The sequence below is a fragment of the Numenius arquata genome, chromosome 8, assembly GCF_964106895.1.
Source record: "Numenius arquata chromosome 8, bNumArq3.hap1.1, whole genome shotgun sequence".
Taxonomy (NCBI): domain Eukaryota; kingdom Metazoa; phylum Chordata; class Aves; order Charadriiformes; family Scolopacidae; genus Numenius; species Numenius arquata.
Window position 1 is genome coordinate 49,178,451 of NC_133583.1, and position 18,597 is coordinate 49,197,047.

At 42.4% G+C, this 18,597-nt stretch overlaps 1 protein-coding gene across 1 annotated transcript in view; it reads right to left on the reverse strand.

The window, feature by feature from the left end:
• Nucleotides 1-881: 881 nt before the first annotated feature.
• The window catches only part of ST6GALNAC5 (ST6 N-acetylgalactosaminide alpha-2,6-sialyltransferase 5), a 75,003-nt gene continuing 57,287 nt past the window's right edge, over nt 882-18,597 (reverse strand). Inside the window, exons 3-5 of the mRNA XM_074152280.1 lie at nt 15,063-15,472; nt 9,846-9,953; nt 882-1,113 (exon numbers count right to left, since the gene is read on the reverse strand). Of these exons, the coding sequence (XP_074008381.1) occupies nt 882-1,113; nt 9,846-9,953; nt 15,063-15,472 (750 nt within the window). The remainder of the gene's footprint in view (nt 1,114-9,845; nt 9,954-15,062; nt 15,473-18,597) is intronic.

The following is an 18,597-nucleotide window of genomic DNA, read 5'->3' on the forward strand; positions in this document are numbered from 1 at the left end:
CTGGTGCCTCAGGAGGGCATCTCCCCCAGTGTCTTGCAGGACTACAAGAGGCAAAAGAGAACACAAGCCCACCCAGCCTCAGCCTGGTCTCTTTGCTGAAAAGCATGCTGCTAGAGATAGTGATTTTTTTGGATAAACTTTGCCCTCCTTCCTCCCACCCCTAATTAAAAAACAGCAGCTTGATAGAACAGCAGCAAATGCACATTAATATCAAACAGAATTTTCACTACTGTTTTCATATTAACATGAGATGTCAGAATGTAAAGTTAGCTAGATCTGCACATGGGACCATTCTTGCTGTTAAAGGCTTTAGGCTGGAACAGAGCCCAAGATTTTTAAAAGAAATGCAACATTTCCAGATCAAATATTAATTACATGCTATATAGAATCATATCTTTCAAACAAATTTTATAAATAAAAAGCTAGGCCTTCCAAACCATCAGCAATATTAATTTTGGATTTGAAAGATAGACAACCACATAACTGTGAATTAGAAAAATACTGGCCTAGGTTGCATAAAAAACCTCCATTAAATAAATAGCATAAGTTTTCACTATGAAAATTCAGTGGCATTGTACTTTAAAAAACCATAATGAATTAACCATCCGTTAATGATACTCAAGTTGTTTTTCACAAATCACATACACATACAGGAAGTCAGATGGCCAAAAAGGCTATATACTGGATTAATACACAGTCTGACAGAAAGTACTCTTGATACGCTCTGCTCCTTCATCGTAACTTCCTGACTGTTGTTGCAGTTATTGGCTGCAAAATCCTGTTTTACCCTTCTCCTCTAGGCCGCCCTGCTTTCCCAGAAGGTCCAACACCCCAAAGGCTGACGCAGTGGGTGACTGATTGCGGCCTTGCGCACTTGTCCCTCAGACCACCGGTTTAACCTCAGGGTGGTTTACAGTGAGTGGTTCTGGTTTCCAGTCTGGCTGGAAAAAGTGAATATTGAATGTCCGTGCCCAGTTCTCAAACACTCGTTTCTCTGTGATGAAGCGATGATGACTGCCCTTTCGTCCCCGCTCGTGGGAAATGTACATTGTGCATTCATCAGGTCCCAAAGGTTCGTAATAATGATAAGGTACTGAAAGATGATTAGGATCCCTGTGGAAGAAAGAAAATAGATGGAAGCCCAAGATGTTCTTTTTTACTGATTGAAAAGATGCTATCTTTAATAAGCTGATGGGCTCAAATTCACTTTTTCTCGCAGTTAAATCAAATTTCTAGGTAGCTGTATTTTTCTTGCATATTTAATACATCAGAATGGGGCAAGGGTGTTTTCTTTGCTCTTTCTGTTGCTCTCCTTTAATCCCCTCCTCCCAGTTAAACAGAGGACAGCAGTAGCTCAAAAACAAGAGAGAGCGCTCCAGGGCTGTGTTACTACTCTGAAATTTGAAGCAAACTGCTTAAGAGATTTATATCTAGATTGTGATTTATAAAAAGCCTTGCAGAGGTATTTACTGAACTGGGGGAAGAAAGGGAAGGGGAAGTTAACAGGGAGGTGGTTATCTGTGTCACATCAGCTCGGCTGAACATTCCCAGCATGGTGCACGAGGTTCACAACTTCAATGAGCCTATCTGCTTGCCAGGTCAGTGGTACAGTGCTGTTGCTGGGTTTATAATCAAACATCTGATGCATAAATGAGTTCTTTTTGATTTTACAGTGGCAACTTTCATGTATCTAAGCTAAAAATTAAAACCATTCACAAATAGTATCCTTCTGACCTTGTAAGCCCATCGCCATTAACCAGCAGCAGATGCAATACTCATGTGGTGACACACAGGATACGCCAAAGACCAATTAGATATTTAGGATAAAGTTCATTTTAGCAGTTCTAACCTCAATGTTTTGATGTTACATTCTGTAAAAGGCACATTTGTATTCTAATAAGCCAGAGTGATTAATTCTCCTTTTGTTTTATTCTCTACATCAAACTGCACCCATTATGTTTTTACTTTGGGCACAGGCATTTTGGGCTGACAAGAACTCATACAACCGTCTCTGTCATGCATGCAAAGGGAGATACCTGTCCCAAACAGAATAACCCAATCCTACCAATCTTCACAGTTGCTGCCAACAAACTATTCTGTAGTGGCAGAAAAGTTATTCCAACTATTACTATTTAGTGAAGCCTGGGAACTGCTCTGTGTTAAAGCCTGAGCTGAACAGGACCCTCGTACAGAACAAGAAATCTCATGCAGATTCGGGGCTGTCAGCTCTAATATAGAGTTGATTATTTTCATTTTGAAGAGGTAATATTTAAGCTCACTTTCAAATGAATGCATCCACAATCTGTCAGTATTTTGTCCTGGTCATTATTTTTACTGTGTAATTCTGTCACCTACGCAATTCTCTAATTTTTCTTATTTTACCATTATCCATATTGTATATGCAGTGGTAATGTATAATATTGCTGCTGCTTTCCATTTGTACCTTAGATTAACGTTTTAATTCAATCAATCTAGCTTCCTGGTAACACAACACGGTGATCAATCTTACAAGACCAGAATAACAATAAAATTACGTTTCTAGAATAAGATGGATTCTAAATTTACTGTATGTATTCTCATTGGAATACATAAGTGAGTGAAAAGAAATACTTCAATACCTCACCTACAGAAAACATATTTGTAATGTAAAAAATACCCTTCATATAGAAATTTAATGCTTTTTTTTTTTTAGCTACAACTATTAGATCTCAATCTTCAATTAATTTTTCACATAGTTTTTTGAGACATTGGACCTCTTGTTGTAATCTCTTAAATGAATCATTTGTGTGGGTACTGTAAATCTGACAGGATACATTTTAAAGTGATTTATTTTTTCTTAAGAACTACTAAACAAATAGGCCTCTGCCTCCCATTTAGACGGCTCTTCCTTTCTGCACTGAACCTGGACTTTACTCTTGTGTTCTCAAGGGTGAACCTCTATTGCTTGGTGGGTATTTACTGCTTTAAAGGCAGGATTAGGAAAGTTGAAATCGTGTCTCCAACAGACTTGGGCCAAATGCAGTCACAGTGGAACTAAGTTAATTGCTCAGTACTGCAAAGTGAGCCTGCGTGGCTGCTGGCCCCAACGCCTCCGGGTGGGTTTGGTTGGGATCCTCCTCTGCTGCCCCATCCCACCCCTTGTTTTTATAAGGAAGGCCTGAGTTGGGTTTGCAGAACATGAACTGGAAGGGCAAATCCCAGGAAATTAACTGCTGCATGCCTCTTCCTATTCCTTTGCTGTACACTGAAATTAGCAATGGATAATAGTGGTAACTGGAATCGGGTTTCTCACAGAGGATCTACAGGAATGCTGGTCATTTTTTTTCCTCCACACAAATCCCAAAGTATACAGGTACAGGGAGCAGGTGGATCCGACACAGAGGAAGAAGGCTTGATTGTGGTCTTCTTTCTTCTCCCTTGCTCTGCTAACTTAGTATTTACCTAGGGTTACACTCTTACCTCTTTGAAGCACCATTTTGAAGCTTGCACCTCCCAGTAAGCACTTTATCTCTTACATTATCAGTATGTTACCAGTGGATATTTTAGCAATGGGTTTCCCTTTTGAAGGCAGGGATTCCACGTTACATTAAAGGCTCTGAAGCTGACACTTTGAGCCATCCTAAGTGGATGCCCTTAGCTCCAGGCTGTAACTGGTCACTCTGTTTTGTGCAATGTCCCATCAGAAACAGTCCAGAAACACCCCTGACACCAGTCCAGGCACCCTGTTGGGTTCTGGCATCCCCTGATGAGTGCTGTCAGGGCTCGTGTGCATGCCTACTGGCTGAACTGGTGGTGAATTCAATGCAAAGATGAAAATGCTGGTGGTTTTAGACCTCTCCAAAACTACTCTGCAGCTGACTAAGGCTTTGAGGCTAAATTCCAAATGCTCTATTTTGGATTTAGGAACTCTGACAGGTAGTTGGGTATTTAGGACATTTTGTCTGAAGTCTTTCTCCTTTCATGGGAGTTCTGGATTCCCCTAAATGGCACGCTAGTAAGGGTTGGATTTGAACTCTGGCTTGAGTAACTACACCATAATCCAAATTAACTGTACTGTGTTATCTTCTAACTCTGCAATTAGCTTGTGTCACCAGCAAATGAAACGCATGAGTAATTTCTATACGGAAATTGCTTGCCACCTCATTTATTAACATTAAAACAGATGCTGTTTTATCACTGACTGATACTGGACATTAATCAGTATTTTGTCAGACTTTGCATGCATATTAATATCACAGCTGGGAGGAATCTAGGAAAGTTCCTCTGTAAAATATACTGTACTTCCTGCCTAATAGCCTGCCAGCACAGCAACCATGTAAGTGCTTGTACCCAGTGTCACTCAGCTACTGTTTGCCACTTCAGTGCACATTTTCCCACAGATGGTATCCACCCACAGCGAAAGTTGAAAATACAGCAAACAGTCATTGCCTCAAAAGAAACAAGGCAGAAAAACAAGGCCATCCCATATCACTTTCTGGTCAACCTCTTCCTTTACAAATGAAGAACTGTTATAAATCAACCCACTAAAACTATAAGTACTCACACGCTTTGTAAAATAATTCATTATTTTTGAAGGGTGAGTAAAGTTTCATTAACATGTTGAGTGATAGGCTAGGTGTTGTGCCAGGACTATGAAGATTTCTGGATAATTTCTTGCCTTCTGTTCCCAGGATCCCATTTCCTTCACCTCCATACCAGCCCAGTTTTCCAAACCATTTATGCATTTTGTTATTAAGGTAATGAGATGGGATCCAGGCATATGGACCAAAGGGCATGACTGTCTCCCATAAAGTTTACAATCCTGTGAGCATCCCTTCTTCCATCGAGCACCTCGTGAGTCCCAGGAAAGGTAAGTAGCAACAACTGCTTCTTTGCACTTGATTTAAAGCAAGCGAAAGTGTAGAGAGGGAGGTAAGAAAACACTAGATTTAAAAGCTGTACCCAAAGGAATAGATTAAAGGATTTCAAATGCCAACTTGCAGGCAAATTATCACAGATGGGAAATGGCCTGGCAGTCAAATGAGGATTCTTAGAGGAAAATGATCTGGGTCCATAATTGGAGCAAAAATTATTCATGTTAGTTAAAATAAGGCTCAGAATTAAGCTTTAAGTTTCTGTGAGTTCCAGAAGGCCCATGAAGAGGATGGGGGGCTAAAGAGAGCTCTTCTCACGTAACACCCCGAGTTTTCCTTGTGTGTGTGAGTACCCAGAGGTACCTGCAAGGAACCAGCCTCTCATCACTGCCCATACTCCCATGGACAGGGGTTGGAGTTACCACAAACTGTGTTAAGGCTTGTCTGTGTCCTTCCCACCGATGCTGCTGAGAAGCCACAAAGAAAAGCAGCAGCATTGCAGCACCTTCAGGAATGGTGGTGCTGTCTCCGCACCGCAATCTGGCTGCTGATTGTAGGGAGGCAAGAGGAAAATCCTCAACGTCCCAGTTCAGGAGTGAGCCCTGGGCATACGGCAGGCTGCCAAAGGGAGCACAGGGAGGGAAACGCTTCCCATCTGGGGTGCTGGTTTGCTCCAGCAAAGGGTGGGATTGGATTCCTGGGCACTGGCAAAAATACAGCAAGATGGCTTGTCTTTCTGGTGAGAAAAGAGTGAGAGGTGCACGCACTCCCCAGAATCTTGGCAATGTGCATGGAAGCACAGGCTTTCATCTTACTCTCAAATGTGCAAGTCAGATGTATTTAACAGCACGAGAGCAGTAGCAAAGCCATTAACCCTTAGCACAGCATAAATCTGTAGCAAAGGGATTCGATATTACATACAGCTTTGCTGCAAAGTCCTAGAAATTTATAATAATCAGGTCACCAATTCCAGTTCAGCTATAAAAGTCAATGTCCAGTGAAAGTAAATAGAAATGAATCTAAAACATGTTGTTGCAATTAATAGTGTTTTAGTCTGTACTCCAGACTCCTCCACCAGACTATTTTTCCTGCAAGGGTGGGAAGCAATTTGGTTAATGATCTTAAGCTAATAATTTGCAGCAGAATCAACAGTATGATATTCATGATACCTTTGAGATGTCCTTCACGTTACAGATGTGATACTAATTTAGTTCCATGACAGTGATCACCCACACTCATTACTTACTCCACAAATTAATACTTAAAAAATAATGGGTATCTGCTGAAGTTGTAAATTTGGTGATACTAACTCTGAATAGAAATAGTGTGGTGGGATTTTTTTTTTAAATCTTAATGATTTTTTAGTTGCACAGCAACTAAAGTACCTATACCATCTCACACACACACACACGAGAGGCAGGGTGGTTTTTTTTTTGGTTTTTCTTTTTTAAATGGTAGGTTTGTATTTTGTCTGACTGAAAACCAGGAAATATGGCTTAAAAATACAGAACATTTCTGTATTTCTGCTATTCAATTTTTGTTGTCTTATTTCTTTGAAAGGAAACAATGTTTAACTTCTTAATGAGCGGCTGGAGAAGGTTAGCTGTATTTATGGCAAGAGGTTCCTTTCATAGATCTTCATGGATAGCTTCTTCCAGGCACAGCAACTACAGTTTTCCCCTTCAGCATCAGGAGAGTAAACCTGAAGTAAGGACACTTTATATTCGCACCCAGAGGGTGGTACTCAATGGCTTTAAGTCCAGATGGAGAGCAGTGACAAGTGGTGTCCCTCAAGGGTCCGTGCTGGGACCTACTGTTTAACATTTTTATCAAAGACATAGAGGGATTGAGAGCACCATCAGCAAGTCTGCAGATGACACCAAGCTGTGTGGTGTTGTCGATACACCAGAGGGATGGGATGTCATTCAGAGGGACCTGGACAGGCTGGAGAGATGGGCCCAGTTGAACCTCATGAGGTTCAACAAAAGCAAGTGCAGGATTCTGCACCTGGGAAGAAACAATCCTCAGTATAAATACAGACTGGGGGATGAGGTATTAGAAAGCAGCCCTGAGGAAAGGGACTTGGGGGTGCTGATGGACGAGAAGCTGGACATGAGCAGGCAATGTGCTCTCGCAGCCCAGAAGGCCAATCGCATCCTGGGCTGCATCAAAAGAAGTGTTGCCAGCAGATCCAGAGAGGTGATTCTGCCACTTTACTCTGCTCTGGTGAGACCTCACCTGGAGTACTGTGTGCAGGTCTGGAGCCCTCAATATAGAAAGGACATGGACCTGATGGAGCAGGTCCAGAGGAGGGCCACCAAAATGATCAGGGGGCTGGAGCACCTCTGCTATGAGGACAGACTGAGGGAGCTGGGGTTGTTTAGCTTGGAGAAAAGGAGGCTCCGGGGAGACCTCATAGTGGCCTTCCAGTACCTGAGGGGGGCCTACAGGAAGGCTGGGGAGGGTCTGTTTACAAAGGCCGGCAGTGACAGGATGAGGGGCAATGGTTTTAAGTTGGAGAAGGGGAGATTTAGATTGGATATGAGGAAAAAGTTCTTTACCATGAGGGTGGTGGAGCACTGGAACAGGTTGCCCAGGGAGGTGGTTGAGGCCCCTTCCCTTGAGATATTCAAGGTGAAGCTCGACGAGGCCCTGGGCAACCTGGTCTAGTTGGGGGTGTCCCCGCTGACTGCGGGGAGGTCGGACTAGATGACCTTTGGAGGTCCCTTCCGGCCTGGACCAATCTATATTCTCTTGATTAAGAAATGACCTTTTCCCTTTTTATGACCTGGTAAGTGTACCTTTTTGTTAAGATTTTTTTTTTTTTTTTTTAAATGCAGGCTGTGAGCATTATTGTATCTATCAATGGTAAGACTGATTACAGTCTTTCTTGTGTTATAATTTAATATCATATCCCTTTAATTTCAATGTACCAATTCTATGAAAGCCTTTCACATGTTCTCAATGACAATTTTAGCTTCTCTTAAAAACAGTTAGTTGGTTATTTTAAATTAAGTATATGTATCTAAACTAATCTGACTCTGCCTGAAAAGTAAGGATTGAGCATTGCTTTACAGTGAATTGCTGTCTTCTGCATTTTTAGATCATCAGTTTATTTAAGAATCATTTCCATGTGCCAACAGAATACAGCCACTTCTGGAATAAGGCAGACCAGCCACTTAAGAGAAACTGAAGAAGCGTGTCTTGGCCAACTGAAATGACAGGGGAGCTGAAACGCTGTGCTGTGGAAGGTATTTATGTTGTCTGGAGTATCTGATCTAGTTTAGTTTCCTTGGAGAATTCATGATGAAACCTGGCAGTACATCACAGCATTTATCATCAGTGTTTTGTTATAATTTGTAGAAATTCTTACAAAGTGGAATTTCTGTTGACATTTTACATTGTAATTTCTTCAGGGATTTCTACTATGTGCCCAGGACAAATGAAGATCCCCGAATGATCTTTTTCAGTGCTCAGAAGAAAGTCAGAGCAGTCCCGTTCTTTGATAGATGGGCTGACCTGTCACTGCAGCCTTGCTCCCCTTGCCCCCCCGAAAGGCATCTTGAATTAGTCAATGACCCAGACTTCACTGAGATCTTTAAAATTTGCAACAGAAAATTCAAGCAAGTACTGCTTGGTGAAAGGGATTCATGAGCAGGTGATGAGACACTACACTGATGCCATCGTTCCAGAGTGTCAGTGCCAGCTCTGGGTGTCACTGGGTCACCAAACAGTGCGTGTGGTGTCAGGGCGAGGTGTGGGCACACACCACGTGTTTCTGAAGGGCCAGAGTGCTCGGCTGGAAATGGACAAAGAGGCGATACTTAAGTCAGCGTAACAATTGCTGATGTAAAAGCAAAAATAAGTATCTGAAGGGTGGGTTGAAGGAGGAGGGAGCCAGACTCTTTTCAGTGGTTGCCAGTAAGAGGACGAGGGGCAACGGGCACAAGTTGGAACATAGGAGGTTCCACTCAAATATGAGAAAAAACTTCTTCACGGTGAGGGTGACAGAGCCCTGGAACAGGCTGCCCAGGGAGGTTGTGGAGTCCCCTTCTTTGGACATTTTTAAGACACGCCTGGATGCAGTCCTGAGTAACATGCTCTGACATGCTCTGGGCAATCCTGCTTTGGCAGGGGAGTTGGACTAGATGATCTTTATGGTCCCTTCCAACTCTAAAAATTCAGTGAAAACAAATTTGTGCGAATTTGTACCGGATCAGTGCTTTGCATCGCGTGGCTCACGTGATTTGGGCCCAGTACCAGAAGTCCTGTAGACTGTTTCCCTCTCTCACTCATCCATAGCAGGGAACCTTAACCAGCACCTCGGGCCTCGGCCCTGAATACGGCTGGAGGCACCACGCAGCTGTAAAACGTACACGTGCTCTTACTTTATAACACCCATAGCCTGCGCTGACAGAATTCATGTGCTGCTTCTACCACTTGTGGCCCACACTCTGCGTGACCAAAATGGGTGATTACAGGACTGATCATCTACTCTGCAGGTCCAAGTTCTGGGGGAGTTTTTTAGGAAGCTAGTGTACTGGAAGATTGGGATTCATGTGGCAGACATAAAACCTTAATTTGAGTTGTGTACCAAGTTCAATTTAGAAACTAGTCACTGTGAGAACTCTGGTCCTCTATTAACTGGGGGGAACTTTAATAACAAATTAAAAGTAACATTTTCCAGTACTTTTTTTTTCCAGATTAATTTCATGCCAATTATTGCATTACTTTTGGCTGATAAATATTCAGAGACTAAAAGAAACCAACAAGATGGATTAATTCTCCCACACTACAAACAAAATTTTTAAATATTTTATATAACATAATTAAATGCTGTTTGTTGTTTTCAGAATCAGATCTTGGGACATGTTAATTAATTGCTTTAAGAGGACTGAAGACATGTTACAGAGAAAAAAAATTAAAAGATTCAGATATTTATCTGTAACGTTCAACCTTGTTGGCTAATAATGGTTCCAAAATAAATCCTACCTGCAGAAATCCGGTGGCACCATGCCATAAACATTTATCCTGTCACAGAGCTCTAACGCGATAGTCATTGTGAACCAGCCCGTGCTAAGCCAAGTGTTGGATATCTTCCTGAAAGCAAAAACATAATTAAGTTTCTAGGCTGACAAATAATTCTTGAGATACCTGCAGCAATCTCTGGGCATTTTTTTTTTATTCTTCTGAAAGGTTATGAAAATTGGGCAACCAAGACTACTTTGCTCATTCATCTTTTAATGATTTTGCTAGTGTCTTCTGTCAGTGGACTAATCTATGCAGAAACTGCCCTTGCTGTAATTAATTTTGGGCACTGCAATGTTAATATTTAGCTGACCTTTTGGTAAGTTTACCTTAAGTGACTGAAACTTCATGTCCTATATTTATATTCTTCTGCTAGTAATCTATACACATCTATAATCGCCTAATGGAGCTTACACACTAAGTGCTCAGGAAGACATGTCACAGGGGATGAAGAGGGCTGCTTAAAATGCTGCCTCCCGCAGCACACAGAGGAACCTGTCTGCTGGAGCAAGCTCTGGCCTCAAGCGCTTGGTCTAACTATCTTTCCTCCGAACCCTTTCCATGATTTGGTTTCTGGAGGCTCCCAGCCACTCGCTGTGACTGCTGGCAACTCCGCCTGTCCCTTAGCCAGCCTGGGAAACCTTCATCCCAGGTGCTACCCCTCTGCCTGCCCAAAGTCCTGTCCCCACCTGGTGGGACCTGTGAACATGAAGACAGTGCTGCCAGGGAGCCCAGCACAACTGGTCCCAGCATTGTTTATGCAAAATAGGAGCTATCTCCATGTAACTGCTCATGGATGTAGGAGATTTACAAGCTGTGCTTAAATTTTGCTGTATCACAGGTTCTTATCTGCAAAACGGCAACAGTAACGTTTCCTCTTTCTAGCATTTGCTTGTCATTGCCGTTCAGTGTGTAAGACCCGGGTACCACAATGGTTACGGGTTGCCTGGCACATGCACTGACAGTCCCAGCCCTGTGCTAAAGTCCTGCACTGTCCCTGTGCCTGGGGAAAGTCTTGGGATGGGAGGGTCAAGGAAATGCCAGTGAGGAGCACGTCTTAAAAGGCATATTTTGGGGAGCTGTACAGGACCAAGTCAGGCACCTCTCTTAGAGGCACATATTTGCTCCAGAGAAAACAAGTTCACTCAAAGGTTTCCTTTCAAATACTGTTAAAGAAGGAGAGAGCAAGTCTCCCTAATGGCTCCTCACTCAGCTAGAAAAGTCCCACAGGAAGAAGTTCAAGCTTGTGTCATCTGTGTCCCCAAAAGGCCTCAGATTCTTGATGACAGCCCATCACAGTGACTGGCTCTCCTTTACCTCTTACTAAAGCTGAAGCATGTGCAGGCTCTTGGATGGCTTGTGTGCGGTGTCAGATTGTACTAATGTGGGACCTACATTAACCCCATTCCACCACCCCTACATCTGCCTGACACCTGCAAAATTTTGTGACACCTCCCCAAAAAAAAGCACAGCAGAGACCATGAGGTTCTCATCAGAGCAGTCACCTGGGAATCCCAGGTCCTGAGCCCAGTTCCAAGGCCATCTTTTGCAGTTTTACCCAGTGACAATGGAATGAACGACAGCCCTGGGAGCAGGGACCTGAAGCCACAGCAGCCACTGAAGGAGCCAGCAACCACTGCTATGGAATTCAGCAGGCAAGAGCCCACCCTCCAGCTTCCCAAGCTGATGCTGAACAAGCTGGTTCCAAATAGGTCACCTACAGGGCAGTAGGACGGAGATGTTTTGAGCACTGTCAGATTGTGCCAAGGTTTCCCATTTCCTCAATGAATTAGACTACTGCAAAGGAAAAATAAAAGTGGTAGTATCAATGCTGGCTGTTTAAAAGGCACTTCTAAACATTCTTTAACCAAAAATGCCTGAAGGATGCCGGGGAGCCCAGCTAATTTGTCCTGTCCTTTGTGGGTCACCTGGTAATGTGTGAACTCCTGAAACGTACGTTTTTACTGCTCCTGACATATAGACTTTCAGGCTAAGCTAGCATTTGGAGAATAACATGATTTAAGCATCTCATTAGTTCCAATTATGGGGCATTATTTATTTTCTGAATTTGTGCTTAAGCTTGGGGGGGTGGTCACAATGTCATAGCTGGGTCACAAGCTCAGTGGGGGCCTTCGGTCACTGCAACAATACAAAACAGTAAATAATAATTTTTGGCTCAAAATTATTAGGAAAGGCAAAGTTAGGGAAAAGCCTAAAAATTTTGCTTTCCTGCCACTTGAGAGTTTCTGAGCCTATGAATTGGTAGGTACTTGAGGAACATGTTCAGGCTGAGACGACTTTGGAGCTTGTACAAGGCCACTGTTTTAGGTGCCTAAGACCTTACGTTCCAAAACGGAGGGAGCGGTTGTATGCAGACCATGACTGAAGTGGCCGGGATTTGCACAGGTCAGGAACCCAGCCAGGCTGGCTGCTGGGTTAGTTTTCTTTTTGCTCACATGCACTCTTTAAATACCACGTCCATAGGACAGCAATATAGAAACAGGGTTACAGTGTCTTGCCTTTTCATAAAAGATCTGAACAAGAGTCCAACAAAAGAATACTGTTTTTATACCTAATCAGCTGTAATGAAAGAATATGAAGAACTGTCATGTGCTTATTAGGGGAAATTATCAGATATTCTTTTATACGATGAACTAACACACAGTGCTGATAATTCTGTAGTGTGCACTAAATTACAATTAAAGGCCTTTCTGCTTCACCAAAATCTCATTTATAATCTCTATGGAAATACTCTTCCTGCAGTTATTTCATTTATGCTTCCTTTATCTAATTACTATAATATTGGTTCTGAATCATATTTTCTTAATGTACCCTTATTCAATTATAAAGTTATTTTCAAGTACAGTTACTTTATAATACCAAGTACGTAGCTCTGCAGCCTTTGTCACTCACCATACTATTTAACGGGCAATGTTTTCTGAAGGTTTCCCTTCATTTCAAAATCAGCTTTTTTTTTCCAAACAGCACAATACATCGAATTACCTTTTTTCTCATCGCTTTCAAGACAGAAATGAATGGTTTGATTATTGCAACCTTGCAATCAGGCTTCTCTCTCCTTCCTTTGTTTTTTGCAGGCACTAATGTCAAGAGCTCAGCAGAAACCTCCCAGGGAACAGCAACATTCTGGGCTCTACAATGTTCTGCTCCTGCCCCCACAGCTACATAATTTTTCTTCCCTTACAAATTCCTTCCTACCCGTGTTTCTTTTCATCTTCCCTCTCTTTTTCTGTGCTGCCTATTCATTTATTTTCATCTCCCGTTTTTAATCTTCTTAGTCCTTCAAATATGCTGTATGTGCCCTCTAAAGGAGCGGTTCACACACAGCAGAGCCTGCAATTTCTTAAAAGCAACAGGACCTGTTCACGAGGCTGAATTTTGCAAGCATCCAGCTGCCCTTGATTCACACCGGGAGTGCAGGGTGCCCGTGACTGAGTCCACTATAAACTTCTTATAATATCATTAATGTCTCAGACGCCTTGAGAATATTTCAGGAGCCAAGACTGAGCCCGGTGCCTGTGCAGAAAAAGAAATGCTTCCATCGCATGCGCAGCTGTAAGGCCTCCTGCTCTGGACGGGTGATGCTGAACCAGAAAGAGCAGCTTGCCTGAGACTGCACAGCAAGCGTCAGGAGAGGAACGGGACCCTGGCTCCCCACGGCAGAACTGGCCAGACTGAAGCAGAGGAGGTGAGCTGTTCCTCAAAACAGGGGACTGCGGGTGGTCTTACACTGAAAGAATAATCCAGGAAAGGAGGTGGCAGCGTGCATTCCTCATGTGCAGGGTCTGACCCCTAGGGCTGGTGATGGCCCATGGTACAGTGCAACTACAGCTTTGTTAGCTTTCATGCCTTTGTAAATGCTGGGCATACACTATTTACTTTGCAATCATCTTGAAGGGTTCAAATGCTTAATTCACCTTCTCACTTTGCTCTACTCTGGGAGAACAAACCTGGAAAAGACAGTAACACATCAGAGCTGGTGGGGGGTGGGTACCTCCCCCTGGTACCCTTCCTTCTCGTTCTGGCAGAGACTCAGAAAAAGACCTTTAATAGTAAGAAACCAACCAAGTTACTGTGTGCTCTATGTTAGTGTGAGTCAATCAAGAACTTAAATAGGTAGTTTGATCCACTATAACTGAACAGAGCTCTGCAAGCAACCCATGCGGGGTATGACAAAGGCAGCAAATGCAAAGCAAACATACAGTGGCCATCAGCTCAGAGGACACAACAGTTTCCTCTAACACTGGTTCTGCCTTTGTTGTGCAGCCCAGAAAGCAAAATTGTGCTCCTGAGTCCTCCCTGTTCACAAGAGGATCGAGCCCAGCTCCAAGCCTTGCTGTGCACGTATAGTACTTGTGAAGCTAGAAAATCTCACCACAAGTTACTCCACAATAAACCTACCTCTTCATTTGTACCTACGTGGGGACCCTGCTCCATTTTTACAGCAGCATATTTAATAAGCAAAAAATAGCTCATTAAAAAGAAATGTATTTCTTGCTAGGAAGTCATTGGTTTAAATGCCCATCTTCAAACATTATATGTGAAAATGCTCAAGTCCTGCAGTGGGTCACTTATTAAAAATTTGATTTGAAGATCAGCCTACAAGTCATAAACAGTCTCATGAAGATGTAACTATCATAATAACTTTCCTTTTCCCAGTTGGAAATACAAGATGAACTGTTTTGAAGCACCTAATGTATGACTAATGTTTATTTGCTTTACAAGAAGCTTTACAGCTGCAATGTTCCAAGAATACTTAAATTCAATAAACAGCTATTATAATTCACTGAATGGTGGCATTTCCTCTATAAGAAAACATAACCTATCCATTCTGATTTTTCAGAATCGGTAAAAAAACTTTCACGTATATTACCCTAAAGTGAGATTTAAACAGCTCCTGCCTCCTTGGCTGTATAAACAGTACATCCAGATTCTGGTATTCTAAGTTGATGAGGCAATGCTCCGTACAAATTATTTTGATGCGTATTTTTTACTTATGTTACAAGTGATGTTATTTGGCATGTCATACCATATTACAACTCAGGAGGCAGAGGATTTAATGGGCATGATGGTCCCTGTGAGCAGATCTGAAATTGGTATATATAAACTACATTATTTTACTACTGTATGACATCCCCCAAATGTATCCACATAAGTTCTCACCTGTCTTTCCCAGTTTCCCGTTTAAAAAGGTCATCAAACTGAAGCATCTTGTGGCGAGAAATCATATATGCTTTTAATTGAGGCAATATCTGATTCATCAGCTGCAGGTTATTATACACCAAGCCTTTACCATCTCTCCTCATGTAGCTGCTAGGACCCCAGAAGATAAACACAGCACCGTGGCTCATATTTAAGAGTTCATTGCGATTTCGCAAAATCCTCTGAATACTGGAGTGTGCAATGACTCGAAGGCTCGTTTTGTTTCCAACATCTTTTCCATAACCTCGAGTAGGTGCATCATTCATTCGTATTACGCACTCTGTCTCGTCGATTCTGTCACCTTGTTTACTTCCCAGAAGATGTCCAGAGCTGGTTACCAATGCACAACTCTTGCAGTGCATTTTTAAAGGCTGCAAAGACATACATACTTCAAAATTAGCTGTAAACATCTTCCCATTCACTACATGATAACTATATTTTACATGTACATCGCATATTTTACAGCAAAAATCTCAAAGAGGACTTTACATAAATCTCACCCAGCAGTGTTCCCAAATAATTGGGGACACATTATCTGTACATTTTGTAGGTGGGGAAAATGAGGTATAGGTGCACAGCCCTTTAAGTTCCTCTGTGGCCTTACGTCCACTGTTTACATCCTCCTCTCCACTGCTGCATCATATACAGTAATCACAACAGCTTCTATACTGTTCCCAGCTGCACAGGATTGTACTTCTTCCACTTGCCATAAATGAGCTATAATTGGAGTATTTTTTTATTCTTCCTCTTCTAGTTTTTTGCAGGAAATAATCAATTGTAAGTCCTCATAAGCACAGGTGTGAAAAGCTTTTCAGCCTTGGGGTCAGGACGTTTTGCCAAGGGAAGAGAGTTACAGCCTTGGTCCAATCCTTTCACGCCATCTCCAAGTTGGTGCCACAGCCACTGCCATGCTCTTGTACCTCCTCTGTGGTTCAACAGTCAGAGCTGGTCATTAGTGTCTGTGTCTATTTTACATGGCAGTGAGTTAGTGCACTGAACTTTTTCTAGCTTGTTGGGTCATGTTTAAAAGTTACACAGTGAAATGGGACAGGAGGAGCTTGTTCAATGAGTGTCTGACCTAATGGAATGGGGAGAGTAAAACAAGCTTTCATGAAAATGAAAATGCATTATAAATCATATTACTGAAGTAAGCCACCAACACAGATATCGGTAAGCGCAGTATGTAAGTGTATCTGCCACTCAGCACTAGAACTAAGAAAGGGCAAAGGGCTAACGGTATCCCCAAAGTGCTAACTTCTATCAAGAATACAATAAACTGAGAGGTAAAGACTGTTAGAAGGTGTGCCTCGGTGGACCTCCATGAAACAGTATCTTGCAACATTTACAGCCAGTATCATCGAATTACAGAACATCGAGAGTGCATATCTTATCATTTCCTTGCAAAAGAAAAGGCAAACAAACCGAACTGGTTGCTCACTGATCTGAAGTTCCTTGGAAGGCCATTTTTGTTCATGCTCATTTTGATCTACTGATCTTCTTCCCTAAGGTTGTCTATCAGAATTTTATTTTCATGGTTAACCATAAAGAATGGCATTCCAGCACCTTCCTGGTGAGTAACAGGATGCTTTAATTCCAGAGGCTCCAAATCAGATACAGCGCACGCTGAGGGCAGTCACCTCCTGCACCGTGGCACTGCCCTGTCCCTGTAGTGTACCAAGGAGGTGATAGGATTCGTTGGCTCTGAAGAGCACTAGCAACCTGAACCCATCTTTGACAATGAGGGCCTTGGCACCTCAAGATCAAACCCGGTGGCTCTCCATGGCAGCTCCTTGTTCATGCCGTTACAAACATAGCGAGCGTGTCTCCAGGTGTACACTTGGTGGGCTCACTAGCAATGAGAAGTTACGATGACATATAATTACACTTAGTATCACCCACGTGTACATAGGAATCAAATGACTAGATCAGCGTGCTGTGAGGCACAGCTTAAAACTCTAAAACTGAAAAGGCATAACCTAGATTTGAGATAATCTCAAGCCCCTGTTTGGAAATGTTTTGGCCCCTAGCATTTGAAGGGGGTGTTTTACTTAAGTAACTTGTTTTTAATTTTGAAGATAGTAAGTAGTTGCAGTGTCTGAGCTTTTTTTCTATGAGAATAGCTCATGAATAATGAAGTGCTTTTAAATTAAAGACAAAATAACTAAACTGTAAAATTTGTGTAATGATACAACCAGTAAGCTTTGTATCTCCATCCTCCCCAAACAACAAAGTCCCTTTTCTTTCACATATATATGGATTGTAAGCCAGAGCTAACGATATGGGTAGAAATGTTCATGCCTTTGGAGCCAAGGTTCCTAATGCAGTATTTACATGCATTTTCCTTTAAGCTTTCATCTGCCAGTTTGATGAATTACCTAGCAAAAGACTCTAAGGTGAACTAGCTGCTCCACCATCATGCTTGGGAAAGCAAGATGAAGTGCTAATGAGGTTAAAGGAAATGTAGTCAGCACCAATGTTAACTCACATGGGTTTGAATATCCACATAGCAAGACATTTTCACCTAAACAATCTCTGCTGGTTTCTGGCCTACTGAGCTACAACTTCCTTGTTTCTTTTCAAAGTCTGCCAGAGAAGCCATCAATTGTTAGGAAACAAGAGCGACCATCAGTGGAGCTGTGAAAACTTGGGGGAGGAGGTGGGGGGGGTAAGGGAGGGGATGTCAACATTTGCTAGATGATAAACATTAACATCCCTCCAAAACATCGGTCCCAGATCTTGTTTTAAAACTGTTCCTTCTGGGAAAAAGTCTTTAGACTGAATCATTCAGGTATTGCCCAGCTACTTCCTGAATGATGCATGGGGGCTGAGCCCGTGTAGCTGCTCCAGGCAACTCATTTTCACTCACCTCACTCAGATCCTTTCAGTCGAATCTACAAAACTCGCACCTGAAAATTGTCAGAGGAATTCACAGCCAACAGCCACAACATTCTCCTACCAGCTGTTTATAATGCTTTGACAATATTGAAAGCAAGGGGGAAAAAAAGCCATTGGCTGTAATATCATCTCATTGGGAGGCAGCGGTTGCACCAGAAATGTCATCTACTTAAGCAATAATAATGGAGGCACAAGGCAGTTCTTGGGGATTGATGACCAGCTGGGAAAAGTTGATGGCCTGAGAATAACCAGGGGCCATTAAGCCAGAAGAACATTAACTCCACAGAAAGCTCTCTGTTACGGTAATTATTACAGTGATACTTGTTAAAAAAAAAAAAAAGGCAAACCAAAAAAAAAGCAAACCCATGACATATGAGTTATATTTTAGGTAGGCGATGCAACCTTTACTTTTTTGAGCCTTGCTTCAAAATGCCCAGAAAGGGGAGAGGGTGAGAGGTAGGTGAGTTTTATGGCATCTGTATTAATTACCTGGAAATGTAAGATGATATGCCTGTAAAAGCCACTGACATTTAGTGGTACCCGTTGTCAATAAGCAGCCACAGTTTCATGTATTCTTGAACTACATGTACAGCACCTTGCA